At 36.9% G+C, this 19,729-nt stretch overlaps 1 protein-coding gene across 2 annotated transcripts; it reads left to right on the top strand.

The window, feature by feature from the left end:
* Nucleotides 1–733: 733 nt before the first annotated feature.
* On the top strand, nucleotides 734–12,763 carry LOC131318925 (uncharacterized). Of its 2 annotated transcripts, XM_058348984.1 has the most exons (6): nucleotides 734–1,013; nucleotides 2,531–3,400; nucleotides 5,125–5,298; nucleotides 10,957–11,102; nucleotides 12,038–12,148; nucleotides 12,477–12,763. In XM_058348984.1, the coding sequence occupies exons 1-6, from the start codon at nucleotides 897–899 to the stop codon at nucleotides 12,553–12,555; spliced, it is 1,497 nt and encodes a 498-aa protein (XP_058204967.1). In that variant the 5' UTR covers nucleotides 734–896; the 3' UTR covers nucleotides 12,556–12,763. The 2 variants fall into 2 exon arrangements, with proteins under 2 accessions (XP_058204967.1, XP_058204961.1); XM_058348978.1 differs by having other exon boundaries at nucleotides 766–1,013; nucleotides 12,038–12,763.
* The last annotated feature ends 6,966 nt before the right edge of the window (nucleotides 12,764–19,729 follow it).

Genomic DNA, 19,729 nt, shown 5'->3' with positions numbered 1-19,729 from the left:
ACTTAATTTTTTTCGACCGTTTATATATTAAAAAATATGATTAAAAAACTAAGTGCTCAAATTTTCAATCCGTTTGAATTGACAAGAAAATCTTATTATTCTGATCATATTATTCTAAAGAGACATAATTAAATTTTAACTCTAGAGCTCTCATAATCACGTTTATGCTCTATAGGATTGCAAACGAAAAGTTTGGTTTTTCTTTCCTTCCCAAAACGGTGCCGTGTGAGGTGTGTGTGAGGTGTGGGCAGGGGCTGCTGCCCACTGCCCAGAGCCCCGCGTCCCTTAAAACTATACTCCCTCCGTTCCTTTTTAAATATTCTGCTTCGTAACTTCAACTTATTAAAAAAACATTATCATTACATCTTTCACATCAACTTATACCTCCATTTTCTTTTTTTACCTTCTATAGAGATATCATCATTACACTTTTACTCACTAATTTTTCAAAATGAAATCTACTTTCAGGGACAAAATGAAAAATATACCAATTTTTATCCATTAACTTTACAAAATTGACACTTATTAAAGAAAAACCCAAAATAGAATATTTAACTTTTAAAAAGGAGACTATATAATATGAAAATAATATTTTAAAACTTGGGGGCCGGGGCCCGCCTGGCCCCTACTTCGTTCCGCCACTGAATGCACGGCAAAAATTTTCTCCAAATTTTGAATATTCAAAAAAGAAAATTACTGTATAAATATTTCTCTCCTGTCGATATTGCTTTTCGAGTGGAAACAGCTAAACACTCTCGCTCTCACACACACACAAACACGCACTCACAAGTCGACATTTCCAAGTTGCGAGAAGACGACTTTTGTTTGAGTCTCACTCACTCCTCCATATTCTCCCATCTCTCTCTCTCTCTCTCTCTCTCTCTCTAGAACTTGAAATGGGTTCGAGCACCAGTCGCCTGGAACGCCGCCCATCTGATTGTAGACCCAATCGCACAAGGCGCTTGCTCTCTTCTCTCATCTGTGGTTCCTCCACTTCTCAATCGCCCTCAGAGGTACTATTACATATACATATATATACATACTATGTGTGGCTGTTTATATTCCCACGCAATTATCCATAAAGACTTGAGATTGAGATTCATCACTTCATTTTTTTTTAATTTTTTATTTTGTATGATGAGGTTGTGCGCGTGTTAGGGTTTATTCATTATCTGGGAATCATTGAATTATTATTTGATTCTTGGTTCAATTTGGTTTCCATTAACGAGTCTAGGTTTATTGCTTTGGGATTCTGAAAAAACTCCTTGAAGGTTGAGGTGAATTTGAATATGGAAAATGTTTGCTCACCCATGTATTAATAATTGGACAATTGTCATTGATGACGGGGGTGTCCAAGTCTTTTGCTGGATTTACCCTCGTGTAAATGTTGTCCCATGACCCACATATACTGCGCAATTACCAGGCTTAAGCCCTGCGGAGTGTCGCTATGTTTTCATGTCCAACAATGCTACTCACACAACAATCCAAACACAACACCATACACAACCTCTCACATACACGTGGGCTCCACACACACTACTATGTGTGGACCCCACATGTATGTGAGAGATTATGTAAGTTGTTGTGTTTGGATTGTTGTGTGAGTATCATTTTTGTTTCATGTCTACTCTGCCGTATGGGACTCAGCACGCTGCTTAGCCGTATAAATTTAAGTAGGGGACATGTGTCTCAGCAGCTAGACATGGATAGGGACACAACATGGGTTGATCCTATAATTTTTAAAATTTGTCTTGGGGGTGAAGTTGTAATTCTTAATTGTAAAATGTAAGATGTGTAAATTTTAAGATTATTTTTGGTTGTTTTTTTATAAAATACTCAACAAGAAGTGTGTTATTTATAATATGAATAACAACTAGAAAATTTGTAATTTTTTGATACTACTTTTTTTTCCCCCATCTTTGTTGCCGTGTCTATGTTCCCAAATTTTTGAGAATTTGTGTCCTATGTTCATGCATAATTTCCGTGTTTCTAGGGCTGCAATTGAACCGAGTTGTTAGTGAGCAGCTCAGGACTTGGCTTGTTATGGTAACAAGTCGAGCTCAGGTTTTAAGCTCTTTTAGTGAATGAGCCGAGCTCGAATTACATTTAACTTGGCTCTTTTATAAAAGTTGGGCCCGTGTTTAGAGCTTTGGCTCGTTTATGGACATTCGTTTAGTAAATGAACCGAGCTCGTAACACCTGGATGCTAAATGAGCCAAGCTTGAGCTTTATTATTGGGGCTCAAGCTCGAGCTCAGTAGTTTTGAATGAGCCGAGCTCGAACACTTCAAAGCTCGTGTCGGCTCGTTTGCAGCCCTAAGTGATCATATCCGTGCTTTTTTGGTTAACATTCTAAGGTATTCTAAGCAAATGTGGATTTGGAACTTGTATGATGGATAATTTTGACTGTTAATGTTCCCATAGGGTAAGATCCAAAAGGAAAGTTCTTCAACTTGATATGTTGCATGAAACCTGTTACAATGGAAGAATTTCGCAGCTGAAATTAATTTTTTTTTGCCCATTTACTGCAGATGGAAGAATATGCAGACAAATCTCTCATAAGCTCGGTAGAAAATTTTCCTCCTGCTAGCGATGAATCGCGTTGCTCCTGTACAGAATTGTCCGCAAGACCTGATTCAGAGAGTGGATCTGATGATACCAAAACTGAAGTTGGAGCCTCATCTGGAAGCAGTACCGGTTCCTTTGAGGACAACTTTGCTCAATATGGTTTGAGAAATGATACTGAGGTAAGTAACCCATGTAAAACCCTTTCGGAGAGCAAAGAATCAGTTTCTCATCCGGTAAAACAGCAATATCTAGAGTCAATTTCTGCTAATAGTTCAGAAAACCAAACTGTGTCTGTGAGTCCGGAGGACATAAATTCAGGCAGTGTGATACAGGAGCATCCTTCCGAGAATCAGCAAGTTGGGAATAATGAGAATTCTGTCGTGGCCCCAAATACTTCTGCGTCTGGCTCTCTTTCCGTTATTTCTGATTCTGTATTGAGTCTTCATTGGTTTGGAGATGACAGTAATCAACTTGCAATCCCTACTGATCAAGATTTGACTTTGAGAACTGGCGGTTTACTTCAGGTAGATGTGGTGAGTATCTCATCCAACATTTTGTCTAGTAGCATTGCTGAAATAAGTAACCGTGAGGCAAGGAGGAATAGTAGGAGACTATTTTGGGATGCTTTATCGAGACGCAGTTTTAGGAGGCATAATAATGATTCCCCCACTATAGTTTTCACAACTGGCCATGCTGATGATCTGGGATCTCATGACAGATGGTTACTTGACTTGAGTGGTGATCTTCATTACGATGGAGTCAGCCGTGAGTCTGAATACTTCGGTAGTAGAAGGCATCGCCGGAATGAACGACGGCGGCAACTAAGATCTGAGGTGATGTCTTTAAGTAACTCCTTATGTTTTTATCTGGATTACCAAAACATTTCTACAAAATAAATAGGAATCCAAATTGAACAGGTTTTATCCATTATGCCAAATAGTGTTAAAATCATATAGGAATCCAAAAATGAATAGGTTTTATCTGGATTACCAACGTTCCTACAGAATAAATAGGAATCCAAAATGAATAGGATTTATCAATTATGCCAGAGATTCGCTTGGACTTCAAAGCAAAATTTATTACGCCAGGTTGGAAGTTCTTTCCAATCTTGTTTGATTTTCTAGACTTCATATCACGAAAAGTTATTTGGGAAGTTTTTCTTACTCCGTATCTTTTTATTCCGCTTGAATTTTGGATGGCTTTTTACCATTCAGGTCTTTTTGAGAACAATGCTAACGTGTGCTTAGCCCTGCAAAAAGGCCATACTCGTGAAGGCTCAAAGAAAGGGCCTCAAAATTAGGTCATGATGTCATGCCTCTTCTATAAGGCCCACATAATTCTCTGTCACACGCTCCTTAATAGTAGTCTAGTCCTCGGAAAGGTGGACCTTGTTAGTGGTCAAATCAAATTGTGTGTCTATCTTCTCATAGTTGAAGCGTCTCTAATTGATATGCTTGAAATCATAATCGGTTTTAAGTAGCATAATTGTGCTTAATCTTTTTTATTTTTGCATTCTAATTTTAAGACGTTGTTACTCAAATCATAGTGTTTTGAATGGCACAATATATATCTAAACTTTACCACTAACTTTTCAATTACTACTATTTACAATTTGGAATTTTATTAAAGGATATACTAAGTGAAGTGTTGATACTGATTATGCTTTTATTTGATATGTTAAAGACTTCACCGTATTCTTGTTACATATTCCAATTGCTTTCTACTGCAAGTATATACAATACTAATATTTGTTACTCGTTTTTTACTTTGCCCAGCTTCATGCTTTATTTGTGCCTTGTGCTTAGGCTCGAGGAGACCTTTCTGCCTCAGTGTCACATGCGACTGACATCACTTCTACTGCTTTTACTTTGATGGATTTGATTGTGATGGTGGTTTTTAAGTTTCAAATGTTAAGTGGAAGTTGGTGGAATTCTAATTTTGTGACTTATCAGACATCAATATGTTTCTTTAAGGCTTTGACCAATGCATATTCATGGTCGTTCTGGAGGAGCATATTCTCCCTCCTCTCGTTGATGCTTATGTACTCATGGCCATTCTGGATGAGCATATTCAGGATTTTTTTTTCCTAGTCTAGTAAGGCAAGCTTGCGATACATTCTTAAGGGTTCTATTGTCTTGTTGCATTTTATAGGGCTATCACATATACATCCATCTCATCAATGTTATTTGTTGTCCGTCTAACGTCTAGGAAGCCTCGAAATGTCCAGTGGCTAGTGAACTCGATTGTTTGTTTGAACAGCATGTATCTTTTCTATAGAAAAAGGTATTTTGGATTTTTTAGTGTCCCAAGCGAAGTGGGGTTGTATATCCTGATCTGATATGTTAATACTTTGGACAATTATTTATCATCCTGCACTAAGGTACATCAGTACATGCAATTATGCATTTGGTTTTCATGTAAACTCTGTAACCCTTCGCAGTGCCAAATGCACACTTCGTGGACTTAACAGCACAGTAAACCTCTGTAGTTTTTGCTCTTTTTTCTTGCATACCATAGGTTTTTTTTTAACAATGTCCTATCTTGATAATATACGCAGATCTCCGAAAGAATCCGAAGTGGCCTAGATGAGGGAGGTCGGCAAACTACTTTCTGTGCATCTGGGATCCACCCTGATGGCACTTGTTCATGTGATTCACTCTTCATGGGTGAAGAATCGAGTACTTTTGCAAGTATTTCACGGATAGTCATGCTTTCCGAGGCTTTGTTTGAGGTAGATTTTTTTGATACCTTGACATTCACCTTTTTAAATTATTTGCTTAATTTGGCCCATTTTTCGTTTTCAAGAGCTAATCCTATGCTAAAATCCAATCTTAAAGCATCACCTTTTTTTTTTTTTTCCCAATATGCATTCCACATTTACATGCCTTTCTCTCTCCGAGACGTAGGTCTTTTAACTTTTTGCTATATGGCCCACATCTTCATATCCTTTTGAATCTTTGTTCCTGTGGGAAAAAGAAATTATTTAGATAGTCTTTTGCATATAGGGGATTTTTGGGTCACGTATGGCTGTTTGCTCTTGATCTGCTTGCTCTGAAAATACTGAATCCAAGTGACAAGTTATCTCATGTAGCACCTGGGCAATGGATTGATACATGTCCGTGAATGTATGTGTGCTTCATGAATGACTGCTTAAAGTGTGTATCAAAACATCTGAATCAATCACAAGATGATCTGTTGGACTTGTTTCACCATTAGTGGGTGTAGAAATTTGTGAGTTCACACCACAGTGGCTTGTTGAGACCTTGGCACAATGTTATCACTGTATTGGGTATGGAAATGTGAGTTTGTTCATAAATTGAGTTGGTTCATTTTTTCAATAATGGAAAGAATTTCCATTTGTCTTCTGGTTTTTGTTTGCTGGTTTTTATGAAGAGGCACATAGCTTCTAACCAGATTTTGATAATTTTCTTGTTTTGAATCCATCTAGAGATCAAACAACAGTAATACAATTATATGGGTTGCACATCCTTTGGTTCCTTCTATTGCATTCATGTATGCTATGTCATGCTTATCAAATATATTAAGTTCACTGTAGTGAATTCAATTTTGTTCACCCTCCTTAAAAGAGGGTGAACATTGCCCTCCTTATTGGTTGACATGGTGTGGATCCCACCACAAAGTAATGTCATGCTTATCAAAAAGTGTATTGCATGGGTGGGACCTACACCATTTCAACCAATAAGAGGGAGGGTAATGTTCAACTTCTTTGAAAGAGGGTGAACAAAATTGCACTCCACTGTAGTTGATATATTAAAGGGTTCAGAAGAAATTTATGAAATGTCACACTGGAAAAGTCAATATCGATTATGCGGGCACATGACTTTGGTTTATATTGAACCTAATCAATGGCGTAGCTAGAAATATTGGTCGGTGGGGGCACCATTGAGCATGATTTTAGAATTTCCTATCTTTTACTTGTAATAAGGGAACCATTGAGCATGATTTTAGAATTTCCTATCTTTTACTTGTAATAAACAACCATAACATAAAAGAAATGAACTTAAGACATAAAATTTGCTACAATACACATATATAATGAGTCTTTATGGAAAACAAGTGCGTAAAAGAGTACTTTTTTGAAAACCTGACAAAGATACTAAGGAGGCAAGTGTTGTAAGAGAAAAAATGTGTATAATTTTTTAATACAAATTTTGATGGCATTTATAATTTGGGGTAAAAGTAAAATTATTAAAAATTGCAGTGGGGGCACATTGGGAACCATGTGACTCCGCCACTACACCTAATGGAAGTAAAACCAACCAATGGAACTGCATTCGATCAGCATCATTACGATGAAGAGAACTAACTTATAAAAGTCGAACATAGGAATATGGAGGCACTGTTTGAGATTTCATCTCCAAAAGTTTCTTGGGAGTTTGACTAGGGAGATACAATATTGATAGTGATAGATTGTACTGATACGATACATGACAGTTGGTACAATTCGAAGCTGGTCATCTGCTTCGCAATAGCTCCCATTTTCTTTGCCGGGAGAGTAACCGATATTCTCTGTTGAAACGTCTAGCCACCCACCACTTATGTTGCATAGTAAATGTGGAGCTTATATGAAGTTCTCCAACATTTCCTAAAGTCATGATATCAAAATGTATCAAGCTATTGTATTGATTGCATCCATCAGTCAACATTGCGAACTTCTTCAAATTTCTTTCATCTTTTTCTGAAATAGAAGTACTATAGCGCGGGAAGTATTTATGGCAACGTGTTGGGTTGGGGCCCATCCTTATCCCCCAAATATTCTTCGCCACTCCCTTTTATTTTTTGGGAACTTTGCGACTCAAATTGTGGGATTTATTGATGCTACCATTTCCTTATCTCACTGGGAGTGGATTTTGTCTACCCGAATGGATCCTCAGTATGTAGGGACGTTTTTGCCCCGTGGAAGACCTATTGGAAGTTGTGAAATGATTTCGTTGTACCTCAAGCGATTGATTTGAGGGATGGTGCCTCCATCTACCAGTGTTCTCCATGTCACTGTAAAAATTGATGCCGGCATCTTGTTTCCATTGTCTATTGCTACTGCTTTTCAAGCTTTGACCATGAGAGATTGAAGGAGACAGAGAGTCTCATGATAACAAGAGAAAAAGAAAAAAAGAAAGAAGAGGAGAATTTTGTTTGAAAGATAGGAAGAGAGAAGATAAGTCATCTATTCTAGTCAAAGAGGGGGCCATATAGAAAGACAGTGAAGGAAAACAAGAGATCGGCGTTGCAGATGGTAGACGTGTTTCGCTAAAAACAAGGTTAATAAGAAAACAAAAGGAAGAAAGTTATATTTTATGCTGCATGGTAAAACAATAAGTTATACGGGTTGCTAAGGTTGCAACTTCTTCCCACAAAGCCATGACTGGTGAGTTTAAGACTCATTAACCTAATTTATCATTTTAACCTTTATGAAAACAACGCAGGATGAGGGAACCATATACCATTCCTGACCAAACATCTTGGGATCTGAATCTCATTACCAGCTCTTTGGGGGAAACGGGAAAGAAATGTGGAAGACGTAAATTGCCATCCGTAGTGGGACGTATAAGTAGTTACATGGCCCGAGGATTACCAAATGTAAGGATGCAAAGAAAGTTGCTTATTTCTTTTGCAATATTTGTCATAATGGGCTAGATTTCTAGAATATCTATGGATGGTCATGGAGCAAATAGGAGTTTACATGTCGTGGAATTGTCTTAATTTTTGTTATCACTAATTTAGAGTTATGTTAAAGAATGCCAAAAGCGGTGCAACTTGGTACTCAGGAAGCATGCAGAAGAAAGTGTAATACCTAGCCAAAAGCACGGCGTTTTTTAAATCAAAATGTGTATAATGTCTTGAACGACGATCTCATGTGTGTCTCTCATCACTCTATCTCACTCTTTCTACAGCGGAAAGACTTCTTGCCTGTCTCTCTTATGCTCGACTGATTGTTCTCCCAGTTTTTCTTTGTTCTTTCTCATGGCCTTCATCTCTTTTTCCCTCATGGTCGTAATTTTGAGAAGTGATGGTGATGGCAAATAGGGGTGGATGTGTAGTGTCATTTTGGCTTCGTATCAAAATACATGTTAAATAAAACGTGTCATATATCTTGACACTAACCCAACCTGATTAAAATCGTCTCATGTGCGGTCTGACATAGTTAACGCTTTTAATAAAAAAAATCTTCGGATGATATATGTAAAATTATACATGTAAAAATGAGCACATAATTAATGTAATTAATCCACAGCAAAAATGAGCACATTTTCGACACCACCATGATTTCATAAATTAAAAAACCAACAAAAAAATAACCAACAATAGCCAAATCATGGCATATAGTTGGCGTTGCTGCATTGTGTCGTGTGCCAGGTCTGTGTCGTTTTCAAGTTAAGTGTCATTTGTCCTGTTTAAATTTCGCATTGTCGACTTGTGTTATATTTGTGGTCATGTCAAAAAGTGGTTGATCAAAACCCTCTTAGTGTGTATTGAGTTCAAGTTTTGGTGACGGGTCAAAATTCCCTTGCCTATTGACAATGGGTAACAAGATGCCTTGTCGATGTTTACTGAGATGGAAAATATAGACCATGATGGTGGCTCCATCTTTCAAATCACTTCCTTGAGGCATGTTCAAACCAAATTGTAGGGCTTCTAGAAGTTTAAGAATTGATTTGATGTTGGGGGCTTATATGTTGGGGATTTGTCGGGGAAAATCATTTGCTGCTAGGGTTACTGATGGTAGCATCAACATATCTCCTGTCGGGGTATGGTCGGAGAAAGAAAATTCCCAGGCATAGTTGTTTCCAAACCCGCCCCGTTAGTATCCCTTGGTGTTAGTTTACTACTTCAGTTCGGTTCACACCACTATTAGTTAGAGTTTTGGTTTCATTTGATTCTGCAAGAGAGAATAAAATAGGTCAGGCGATTTGTTTATGGAAGATGAGTAATGGTCCTCACATGTAACAGATCTACCTATACACACACACACACCCCCCCCCCCCCCCCCACACACACACACACACACACTAGTACATAGGCATGTATATGGTATATATACATCTGCTGATAATGAAACATAGGGAGGGAGTGGGGTGAGATATGTGGTGTGATTGGGAGATGCTTGGGAAAAGATCAAACTTGCTGATGTCGAGAGTGGGATTCAAGCAGTTGAGTGGAAAAGGTCTGATGATTTCTGCCGCTCTGGTGCTGCTGCCCCAGTAGGGCAAGTCTTGTCTTGTCATTGTGAATTGGTGCGGATATCCATTACGTTGGATTTGAATTCAAACTAACACTCTAAATGGATTTTGTCAGATTTAGATTCAGATCCAGTCAAGGTGGTTTTGATGCGACCTGCAGGCACGATCGGAATCTGACCTGCTGCCAGTTCTAATTGAACGGAAGTTTACCAAGCACACACATAACAAGACGTGAGATTTACGTGTTGCACCCAATACCAGGGTCTACATCCATGGAGTTGTAGTGGCTTTGCGATGATCTTCAAACAAGTATAAAATAATTGCCAGCGTCTAAAACTTTAATCTCACAAACTCTCTATCCTACGAAGAACAGCCTTTTAATAGGGGTTTACATGAGTATTTACATTTTACAGTACTTCCCCAAGCTTGCATCAGGCTATATGGAATAGGAGACTGGAAACCAAATCCAACGAAGGAACTGCTTTTTCTGCATTCAGAATCTAACCTTCCAATCAACCAGCTCCCACCCGCTCAACCTGACCCCTCTGTGGTCTGCTCAAGCTGATCCCAAGGGCCCGTACATTTGAATCACAGAAAGATGGATAATTTAGAAGCAGTTGTACCTATTCCTGGGGAACTGCATAGTGGTCCACCAGAAAGGACATTTCATTAAATCAACGACATTTTGTTCACAAAGTTCGAAGAAAATCTTAGTATGCCAAATCTTTATGTCCTATGCAAGGGGATTGGCCATTGTTGGGGACCTTGAATGAGAGATAAACTGCTTGTATTGAGCCAGTTGATTTTTTAGTGGTTTTTCCATACCCTCAGTTATGGGCCTCATGTCTGCATCTCACTTGTTTGGGTTGGGCTGACCAATTTATTTGCCTATGCTTGAATATGATGTGCATGTCTTGAAGATATTGCTAATCCTAGTTGCAAGCAGTGAATGAATGACTGCATTAGTTTGCCATTTATTTTTGCGTTTTACAATTATTTGTTGTTTTACATACATATATGATGCACCTTTTTCCTCCCTTCTGTTTGATAAATGATAGGTGCAGGATGCATTTATTTCCTATTGTTATATGCTGTGTATAATGTGAAAATGTTTGATTTTATTCTTGCTGTTATGTTGTTTAAGATAAAGTTGATGATTTTTAGTGCACCTCTTTTAATGTGATCTGTAGGTTTTGGACGAGATTCATCGCCAACCTTTGTCTCTTTCGCTATCCATGCTCTCTGTCCCAGCTCCAGAGTCTGTTGTAAACTTGTTTCCCGTCAAGAGTCACAAAAGGTCATGTGCAACTGAAAGTGAATCTAGTGATGTGGAACAGTAAGCCCCTTTATCCCACTTATAGAAAAGAAATTGCTTTCTTGTGTACCAGCTATTGCTAATAATGACTAAATTATGGAATAGAATTAGCATTTCATTTACTAATAATGGATATGGTCATTGAATAAAATGATAGAACAATACCTGCATTGTGGGTTTTCAGGAAACCTTCTTTTATGGCATAGAAGGCGTTTGGTAATGTTTTGGTTTGCGAACTGAACTATCTATTCTTTGGTTCCATCATTGCCTGTATTTCTTCACAGTTAAACAAGAAAGTTGTATCAAGATAATGCTTAAAATGGATGCTGTGTTTCACCTTATCGAAATCTGGTTACAGAATGACATCTACCCATAGACGTTGGAATTGTTTTAAATTCAAGTTCAGTGAATTATTTGTTGTCTTATACTATAATCTTGTATTTTTCTCAACTGGTTACACATTTGCAAAGAAAGCAAAAAATTTGACTACTAAGAGGGCGTGGCTGTACTAGTATGATCGATGCTATAATGCTGGATTCTGAAATTTGATTCCATGTTTTATGTGATATCAATAATAAGAGTTTATTATAAAAAATTTCTATAGCATCTTATGACCTTCACTGCCTGGTCAAGCACATTGGAGATAATTTACAAGGAAAATGATTTTCTACCTGAGAATTTGTACAGTCTTGACCAGAACGAGGTGTATGGCTGACCTTGCACGTTAATGCTCTTATTTGGAATGAGTTTCTTTATTCTAATTTAGTTGTTCCCTGAAAAGATGAGCTGTATAACTTGCCTTCAAACACAAGTAAAATGGTTTGCAAAAATGTCATAGTAGTTGATAATACTCTCATCACACACTTAAAATACACAAATGTACTTGTGTAGGATATTATAATGTTCAGCTCTTCAGCTTAACCCTGTTTGTTGATAAACGGGAACATGATCAACAGGTGTTACATTTGTTTGGTCGAGTATGAAGAAGGTGACAAAATCAGAGTTCTTCCTTGCCACCATGAGTATCATATGTTGTGTGTTGATAAATGGCTTAAAGAGATACACGGGTATGTCCTCTTATCTGTATTTGCTTGCTTGATTGGGGTTAATGCCATACGGATAAAAGATATATACACAAATTTGCACACGATTGAGTTTTGCAGTGGTAACTCTTATCACAAGTAATTTCCGTTGCACCAAAAAAAGAAAACTCTCACAAGTAGCCTGTAAATCAAGATGTCTTTTAATTGTGCAAATGTCACTGCCACGTTACTATGGTGAATGATTGTGTGAACAAGTTTTTGAAGAATAGCATTTTGCTTTTATTTTAAGCAGTTTTCTCTTCCAGTAAATTGATTATTCTTTTTCTTTTGGCTCCTCTGGTATTGCCTTCAGTGTATGCCCACTCTGCCGACACAACGTTTGTGAAGGTGTCAACGCTGGTTCTACATCAAATGCTGAAATTCCATCTTAATGATTCAGGTGTACATGTCCATGTAAATATGTCAACTTAATCCATGCTTGTCACTTTTTACCTGAATTACTTTTTCACTTGGCATGTTGCACCCCTATAATATAGCTTATAGGTAAGAAGATGTATCCTGTAAAATTTGCAATTATCTTCAATTCGACTGTTTGAGATAGTTGCTAACCATACTGGTTGACGGTTGATTTGAGCCTTATTTTGATGGCGTCTGGCACTTTTTGGGGCTTTGATTGATCGTTTCGTCTCATTAATAATGTGCCAAATTTATATTAATGCTTTCCAATCAACTGTCACGCCCTCGATTTTCAACATGAATAATAATAATTTTGAATAATTGAAATCCTCGCGATAATAGAAATAATACCCCAAAAGATATTACGACTCCCAAATTTAGATAAACCTGTTTAACAATTACAACATTCCAAAAATAAACGATAAAGCGCAATACGGTTTCTTTTATACTGATGTTAGAACAACTCTTGAAAATAGCTTTTGACAGCAATATCCGCATGCACTCCAAACATTCCATGCCTATGCCCTTGTGTTGTACCTGAAATGATAATAGGTTTGAGCAAACACACGCCCAGTAGAGATTTTTATGCTCAAACTATATGGAAATGTGATGAATCATGCACCATGAATGAATGAGTATAGACAGACACGCCCAAAGCATGAACGATTTCCAACGAGTTGCACGCTTTGATAAAAGGATTAATCTAGACTTCAGCGGAAAGTCACTAACCGTTTACTCCTCAAACTAGATACATCAATAAACTCACGTCAATTCACCTTAGTCTATAACCAATTTTTAAATCATCTTATTATTCTTCGTACGATACTACAATCTTTCTCGTGTTTACAGTCATCATTGTCAAATCCCTTCATTACAAAATCTTTCATTTTAATCAGATATTTCCCATCAATAATCACTAGGGTCACCTTGGGTCTAGTTTCCTCGAGCGTAAGGTCACCCTGAGTCTATTCTCTCAATAATAATAATCAGTTGGGTCACCTCGGGTCTAGTTCCCTCGAGCGTAGGGTCATCCCGAGTCTATTCCCTCAATAATAATAATCAGCTGGGTCACCTCGGGTCTAGTTCCCTCGAGCGTAGAGTCACCCCGAGCCTATTCCCTCAATAATGACCACGTGGGTCACTTCTCACACATTTCATAATCGTCATCGTTTCATAATCAATTTCATCATCAATCTATCAATTGTACCACAAAACTTCGATTAACCATTACGTAATTCCACAAACATACATGTTTATGCCTTTTCATTAGTTTACAGATCCGCATCTTACATAACATACTAAGCCCTATATATATATACACACAATACTCTATCTATTTGTTATCCACATTCATTCCACTTCCCCTTCACAAACATCAGATCATTCAATCGAATCCAAAAGTCCTTTTAATCAATCACGTAGCATTACGATGCCAACAATCTACCGTATCGCATATAAGCAATTATATACATTCTCACCATATCTCAAAGTAACCTACCAACCCATATTAGCTATATGACATACGACCCGCCTATATCGATTCTTAAACCTAAGATAACGAACGCTATTAGAAAAATAATAGCTCAACGAATCAAGAGGACAAGGGGTCCTGCTAGACATGCTCACGTCTACCCATAATACTCACTACGGCACCTCAGATAGCCTATGGTACCCTAAACTAGCTTTACGGTACATTTCCCATTTACAACAAACCTAAGATGACACTTAACGATTGTTTAGAGAGTGAAAACGATCAACGAATCATCAAAGGACGAGTAACCAAGCTTAGAGATGGTTTAAAGGTGTTTTCGAGGTGTTAGAAGTAATGGGGGTCAAAAGATGAAGTTTAGAACAAAGCTGAAAAACTGCCTCTAAGCCAAAGGTATCGATACCTAGCCAAATGGTATCGATACCATTTGACCAAGAGGCATTCCAGACGCAAGGGTATCGATACTTAGAACAAATGGTATCGATAACAAGTAATTTTCTGGATCTTGAACTCAAAGGTATCGATACCTATGCCAAATGGTATCGATACCATTCTAGTTCGAACAGATTTTCTGTAGATTTTTGAAACTATTCTCAACAATTAAACCAACGATTTCAAGCACGATCAAAGCACACATTCAACTCATAGGCATATAGAAAGAGCTAGAAATCCCTATCTCGAGGTTGGAGAGCCAACACGGAGAGAGATCGGGCCTCGACCTCCAAAATCAACACCGAGCCAAATACAAACCACTGAACTCCTACGAATGCAATACGAGCTCCAATACACGAAGAGGTGAAGGTTAGGAGGTTGATTGATGGAGGGTTGAAGTTCTATTGGTGGGTTTTTGAGTGAGAGTAAGAGGGAGAGGGAGAGGGAGATGCCAAGAAAGAGGGAGATCGGGAGAGGAGGGAGGGAGAGATGGGAGATTTTTAATCTCCTACAACAAACACACCCCTTATATACTAGCATATACAAAAAATACACTTGCACTCCCTCTAATTGTAATTCTATCATTCAAATCCCAAATCAATTAAACTCAACAAATTTCACACTTTCCTCATTTACAATATCAAATAAACATTTTAATAATTTCTGAAATTACATGTCCTTACATCAACCGATTTCTAAATTTTGTAGTTGAATCACAAACAAAGGTCAAAATAGGGTCTGCTGCCCAAGCAAGCTCATTTTCATCAATTTCAGATTCCTCCATAGTCTCCGTCTTAGCATCCCACCATTCCGAATTTAGTTTTCCTCTCTGTTTCTTTTCCACATCTCCCTTGTTATTTTTTGAATGATCAGTTACAAATACGAAATTGTCCTTGCTATTATCGACTTATGGTACCTTCTCTCATGCAAAAAAAAAAAAACCTCAGGTCCCGTTGGTTAATATATACTATTCCTCGATGAGAATAGCTCAGATCGACGAACGTTTGATATTGTAGGAATTTTGATAGTGAGTTTGGAACCCATATCAGCATGGAATTTGTAAACTAACTATACGTAATAGGAGTGATTTGACATCCTTCATTTTAAGGATGGTAGTCGTACATTGGCTTGGCCGCCATAAAATACGACTTTTCTACTTCGATAACCATCTTGTCTGTTACTCCCTCCGTCCCTAAATAAGTGTTCGGCGCGCAAACTTAGGTCTTACAAAAGATTCATGCTTTTCGTTAAAAAATTTAATTTTTTTTCATAATCTAATAGAACTCATTGCTATCTATTCATTTGTGAAAAAAAAATTAATTTTTTTTAACAAAACAAATGCATCTTTTTAAAGGCTTAGGTTTGTGCGCCGGACACTTATTTAGGGACGGAGGGAGTAGTATCTTGTATCTTTATTTTCTTCATGAAGTCGGTGCTTGGTGTTTTTAAAAACATCTCACTTTTTTCTTTTTAACAAAACCATCTTTCACTTCAGTTTTCAAAAAAATTACATATGGAGAAACTCTTACATTAGATATAGTTGACCAATAATTTCGTCCCTTTTTTAAAAAATAAAAATAAATCTGAATAAGTAAACAAGGCACAAAGGGTTGCCAAATGAGACCTCAAAAGTGTCTGTCCTTACGAGAAAAACTTACTCACGGAAGAGCCAATTTGGATTACACGCAATCTCAACCATCCAAAAGTGTTTTGGATGATTCGGATTAAAAACAATCTATACCATAATAAATGAAATCTCTCCCTTACATATGTTGAAGGATCATATGGCAAAGTTGTGCGGAAAGGAATAACTTGATTAAATCTCTCACTTTGCATATTGATTATTGAAAGATTACTAATTTCTCGAGCCTAGCCCACATCTTCAAATCATTTGAAATCATTTCGCAATTAGTAGATAAAAACTCATAATTATTAGTGATAAGCAATATCAATTTTCCCCTAAAAAAGTGCCCCCGATCGGGTTCCTGAGCTTGTTCATGCCATGAATTGGTACAGTGGGTCATGATTGAATCAGTGTTTGGACCATGATTCAATAAAGACTTCTGACCAGAGGTAGCTGAAGTGGCAAATTACAAAACTCAAACGTTTTGAGTTTGAACTTGACAACCTCTTGGGATCAAGCTACATGAGAGAAATTTCTTGTAAATTCCCTATTCTCGACGTAAATAGCTTGTCATTGATCGGACCGAGGAAGAGAAAGAATAATCGAGGTCCGCGTAAACTAGTCCGGACACCTCTGACTGTCCAAGGAAAAAAAAGGACTCCCCCTGACTTCGTTTCTTTAATGTTATTAGTGTTTGGGCCATGATTCAATAAAGAGTTTCTGACATCATTCTTTAATGCATGTCTTTAATTACATTACATATGCACTCCAAATATACAAGTAGTAGTGTAGTAAAAGAGACATGAGCATATGATCCTCAGTCATCTATGACACATACGAAAGACGTGCATATGGAAAGGAGGGACACAAATTACTATACTTTTCGAGAGCATGCCATGCCAAGACTACTGCACACACACACACACACACACACACACACACAGAGAGAGAGAGAGAGAGAGAGAGAGAGAGAGAGAGAGTATATTACTATACTTTTAAGGTCTTTTTCTGATGGTTGCAGATTTCAATCTCGAAGTAAAAATTTCACCTCTCTCTCTCTCTCTCTCTGAAAATAGCAAAGTAGGAGGTAGTAAATAATACTGACGGCGTGTGATTAGTATAAGTCTCTATGTTTTGAGGGCACAATGATATATGAGTAGATTAATGATCTTAATGGTAAGTATATGAAGAGGGTCAAAAGAAGCCTTTCTGGTGCTTCTATGACTTTCAGCAAATCCCACCAGACTCTTCTTCTTGCAGTACTGTTTGGACACATATTTAATTTGTGAGGGAAATTAGAAAAAGAAAAAGATGAAGGGAGACTAAAAAAAAACATATTTTGAACTGAAAATTAATTAAGGAAATATACCCTATTTAATTTGTTTCTTCAGTACTTCCATCTAGTCCCTTATTTTTACTTTTCAATTCCTTAGTAAGCTACAATATCATGATTCAAACAGAACCTTTATACGCATGAGATTGTTGAAATGGCCTGAACTTATTCTTTTATATTTATCTTATTTTTCGTTGTACGTTAGTGAAATTTTTAGTTTAATATATTTTTTTAGTTTTTGATCAAATTATTTGACTTTTTCCTATTTGTCTCTGCACAAGAATAAAAATGCTGAAATTACCGTTTTAATAATAAAAAAATGACTCAAAATGTGTGATTTTCTCTTAAAAACGCTATTGGTATAAGTTAAGCCGAACATCTATTGAAAATTTTTCTTATCATCTGGTCAACACTTGTCTTAAATGGATATGGGTATAAATTTTCGAATATTCGCCAATGAACCTGACGGTCGTTTAAGTAAAAAATCATTTGATGCTTGCAGATTTCGCTCATTGTATAATAGAATTCTCAATATTCATCTTCATTATCAGTGTACAAGTAGTTAGAACATGGAGAACAAAAGGTAGCTCAAGTGGTAAGGCAGTCATTTTATCAGGATAAGGTCCTGAGTTTTCGTCTCCCCTTTCTTTTCAAAAAATAAAAAAGATCTCACCGTAGGGTCCCATTCTTAATCCACCCTCCATGTTTGGACTACTTTTTTTTTTTTTTTTTTTGGGCCTGCATGAAAGAAATTTACTCTATCCTAAAGGTAGGAATAACATTCCAATAAATTAAAAATACTAGATAGAAGTTGATGAAGATCCTTGAAAATACCAATGCAATAGAAGATATAGTAAAAAGAAATGATTATGAAAAAAACGTTCATCTTCGATAGATAGTGACAACATTAATGTAAATTTTTCTAGAAGTAAGAAAATTAATTAAAATTGATCAATTTTTTCCGTTACAACTAAAATAAGATTTTAGATTGCAAAGGATTAAAATTAATTAAATTATCTATCGAAAAAAAAAAGAACCGAGGCATGTTGGTCACGGCCTCCGGCATTTTTTAGGAGGAGAGAAATTTATTCAAGCTCCGGCCAATCTCACCCTCGTGTTTCGACAATCAACGGTTGAGATACGTTTTTAAACTATTACCGATAATAAATATTTCTTACCGTTAATAATTTATCTTTAATCTGAATTGTCCATAATACTTATGGACGGCCGAGATTGGCCTCCGTAAACTTTATTTACGGAAGGCCTGTTTGAAAAGTTTTTCTCCTTTAGTAGCGACTGCACTTTTTAGTATTGTCAAGTCACTACACTACCAAACTTTTTTGTGCCCATGTCATGTGCAATTAATTCACCGAATTAATTGAAGCTCTCAATTAAAGAGAACACAAAAGAATAGTTCTCCATGCAGAGTCTCCATCATCATGTCGTTTGTTTAAATTGTAACTCCGGACACAACTTTATCCGGGATTGTCCAACGCATACGAGCCAACAATGCATCGACCAACTATATATACGAATACAATTACATTTGGAGTTGTGTTTTAAAATTGCGTTCCTAAACTGTTAGTCGTGATTAATTGTACTATTTAAGTACTTTTGCTTGGTTTTTATCTTGTGAAAAAACACACTATTATATAAATGCAAAACCAGCTACAAATATAGATTAAGAAAAATTCTAAAATTGCAAGTTCTTTTTGTACAGACAATGCCTTACACTCAATTCAGCTGTTCAAAGGAAGCATGCCAAGAGTGTCCGGAAAGTAATTAATATATATATATATATATATATATATATATACAGTTATTTTCAAATAAGGAGGTCCTTAAAATAAGGACCTCCCCGTTTCTCCCATTTTCCAATTGAATTTTGATGATCCGATCCGCTCAATGTGTTCAGAACGTGATTTTAACGGTACTTGCAAGAAATCGGAAAAAAAAATGACCGGGAAGGGCTTGATTTGAGCAGTTTTTATTTGAACCGTTTGATAAAAACATAACAAAAACTGCTCGGATGAAGCCCTTCCCGGTTTTTTTTTTTGCTGATTTCTCGCGGGTACCTTTAAAATCACGTTCTGAATACATTGAGCGGCTCGGATCATCAAAATTTGATCGGGAAAGGGAGGTCCTTATTTTATTAAAATAAGGTGGTCCTTAGGAGAATGAGACTCTATATATATATATGTATATATATGGGGCGGTTCAAGTAACACCAAAAAAAACACCCCAAATCTCAATCTCATAGTTTTCGATCAA

The sequence above is a fragment of the Rhododendron vialii genome, chromosome 1a (assembly GCF_030253575.1).
Source record: "Rhododendron vialii isolate Sample 1 chromosome 1a, ASM3025357v1".
NCBI lineage: Eukaryota > Viridiplantae > Streptophyta > Magnoliopsida > Ericales > Ericaceae > Rhododendron > Rhododendron vialii.
The sequence above is the reverse complement of the archived record's forward strand: the minus strand, read 5'-3'. Positions and strand labels throughout refer to the sequence as shown.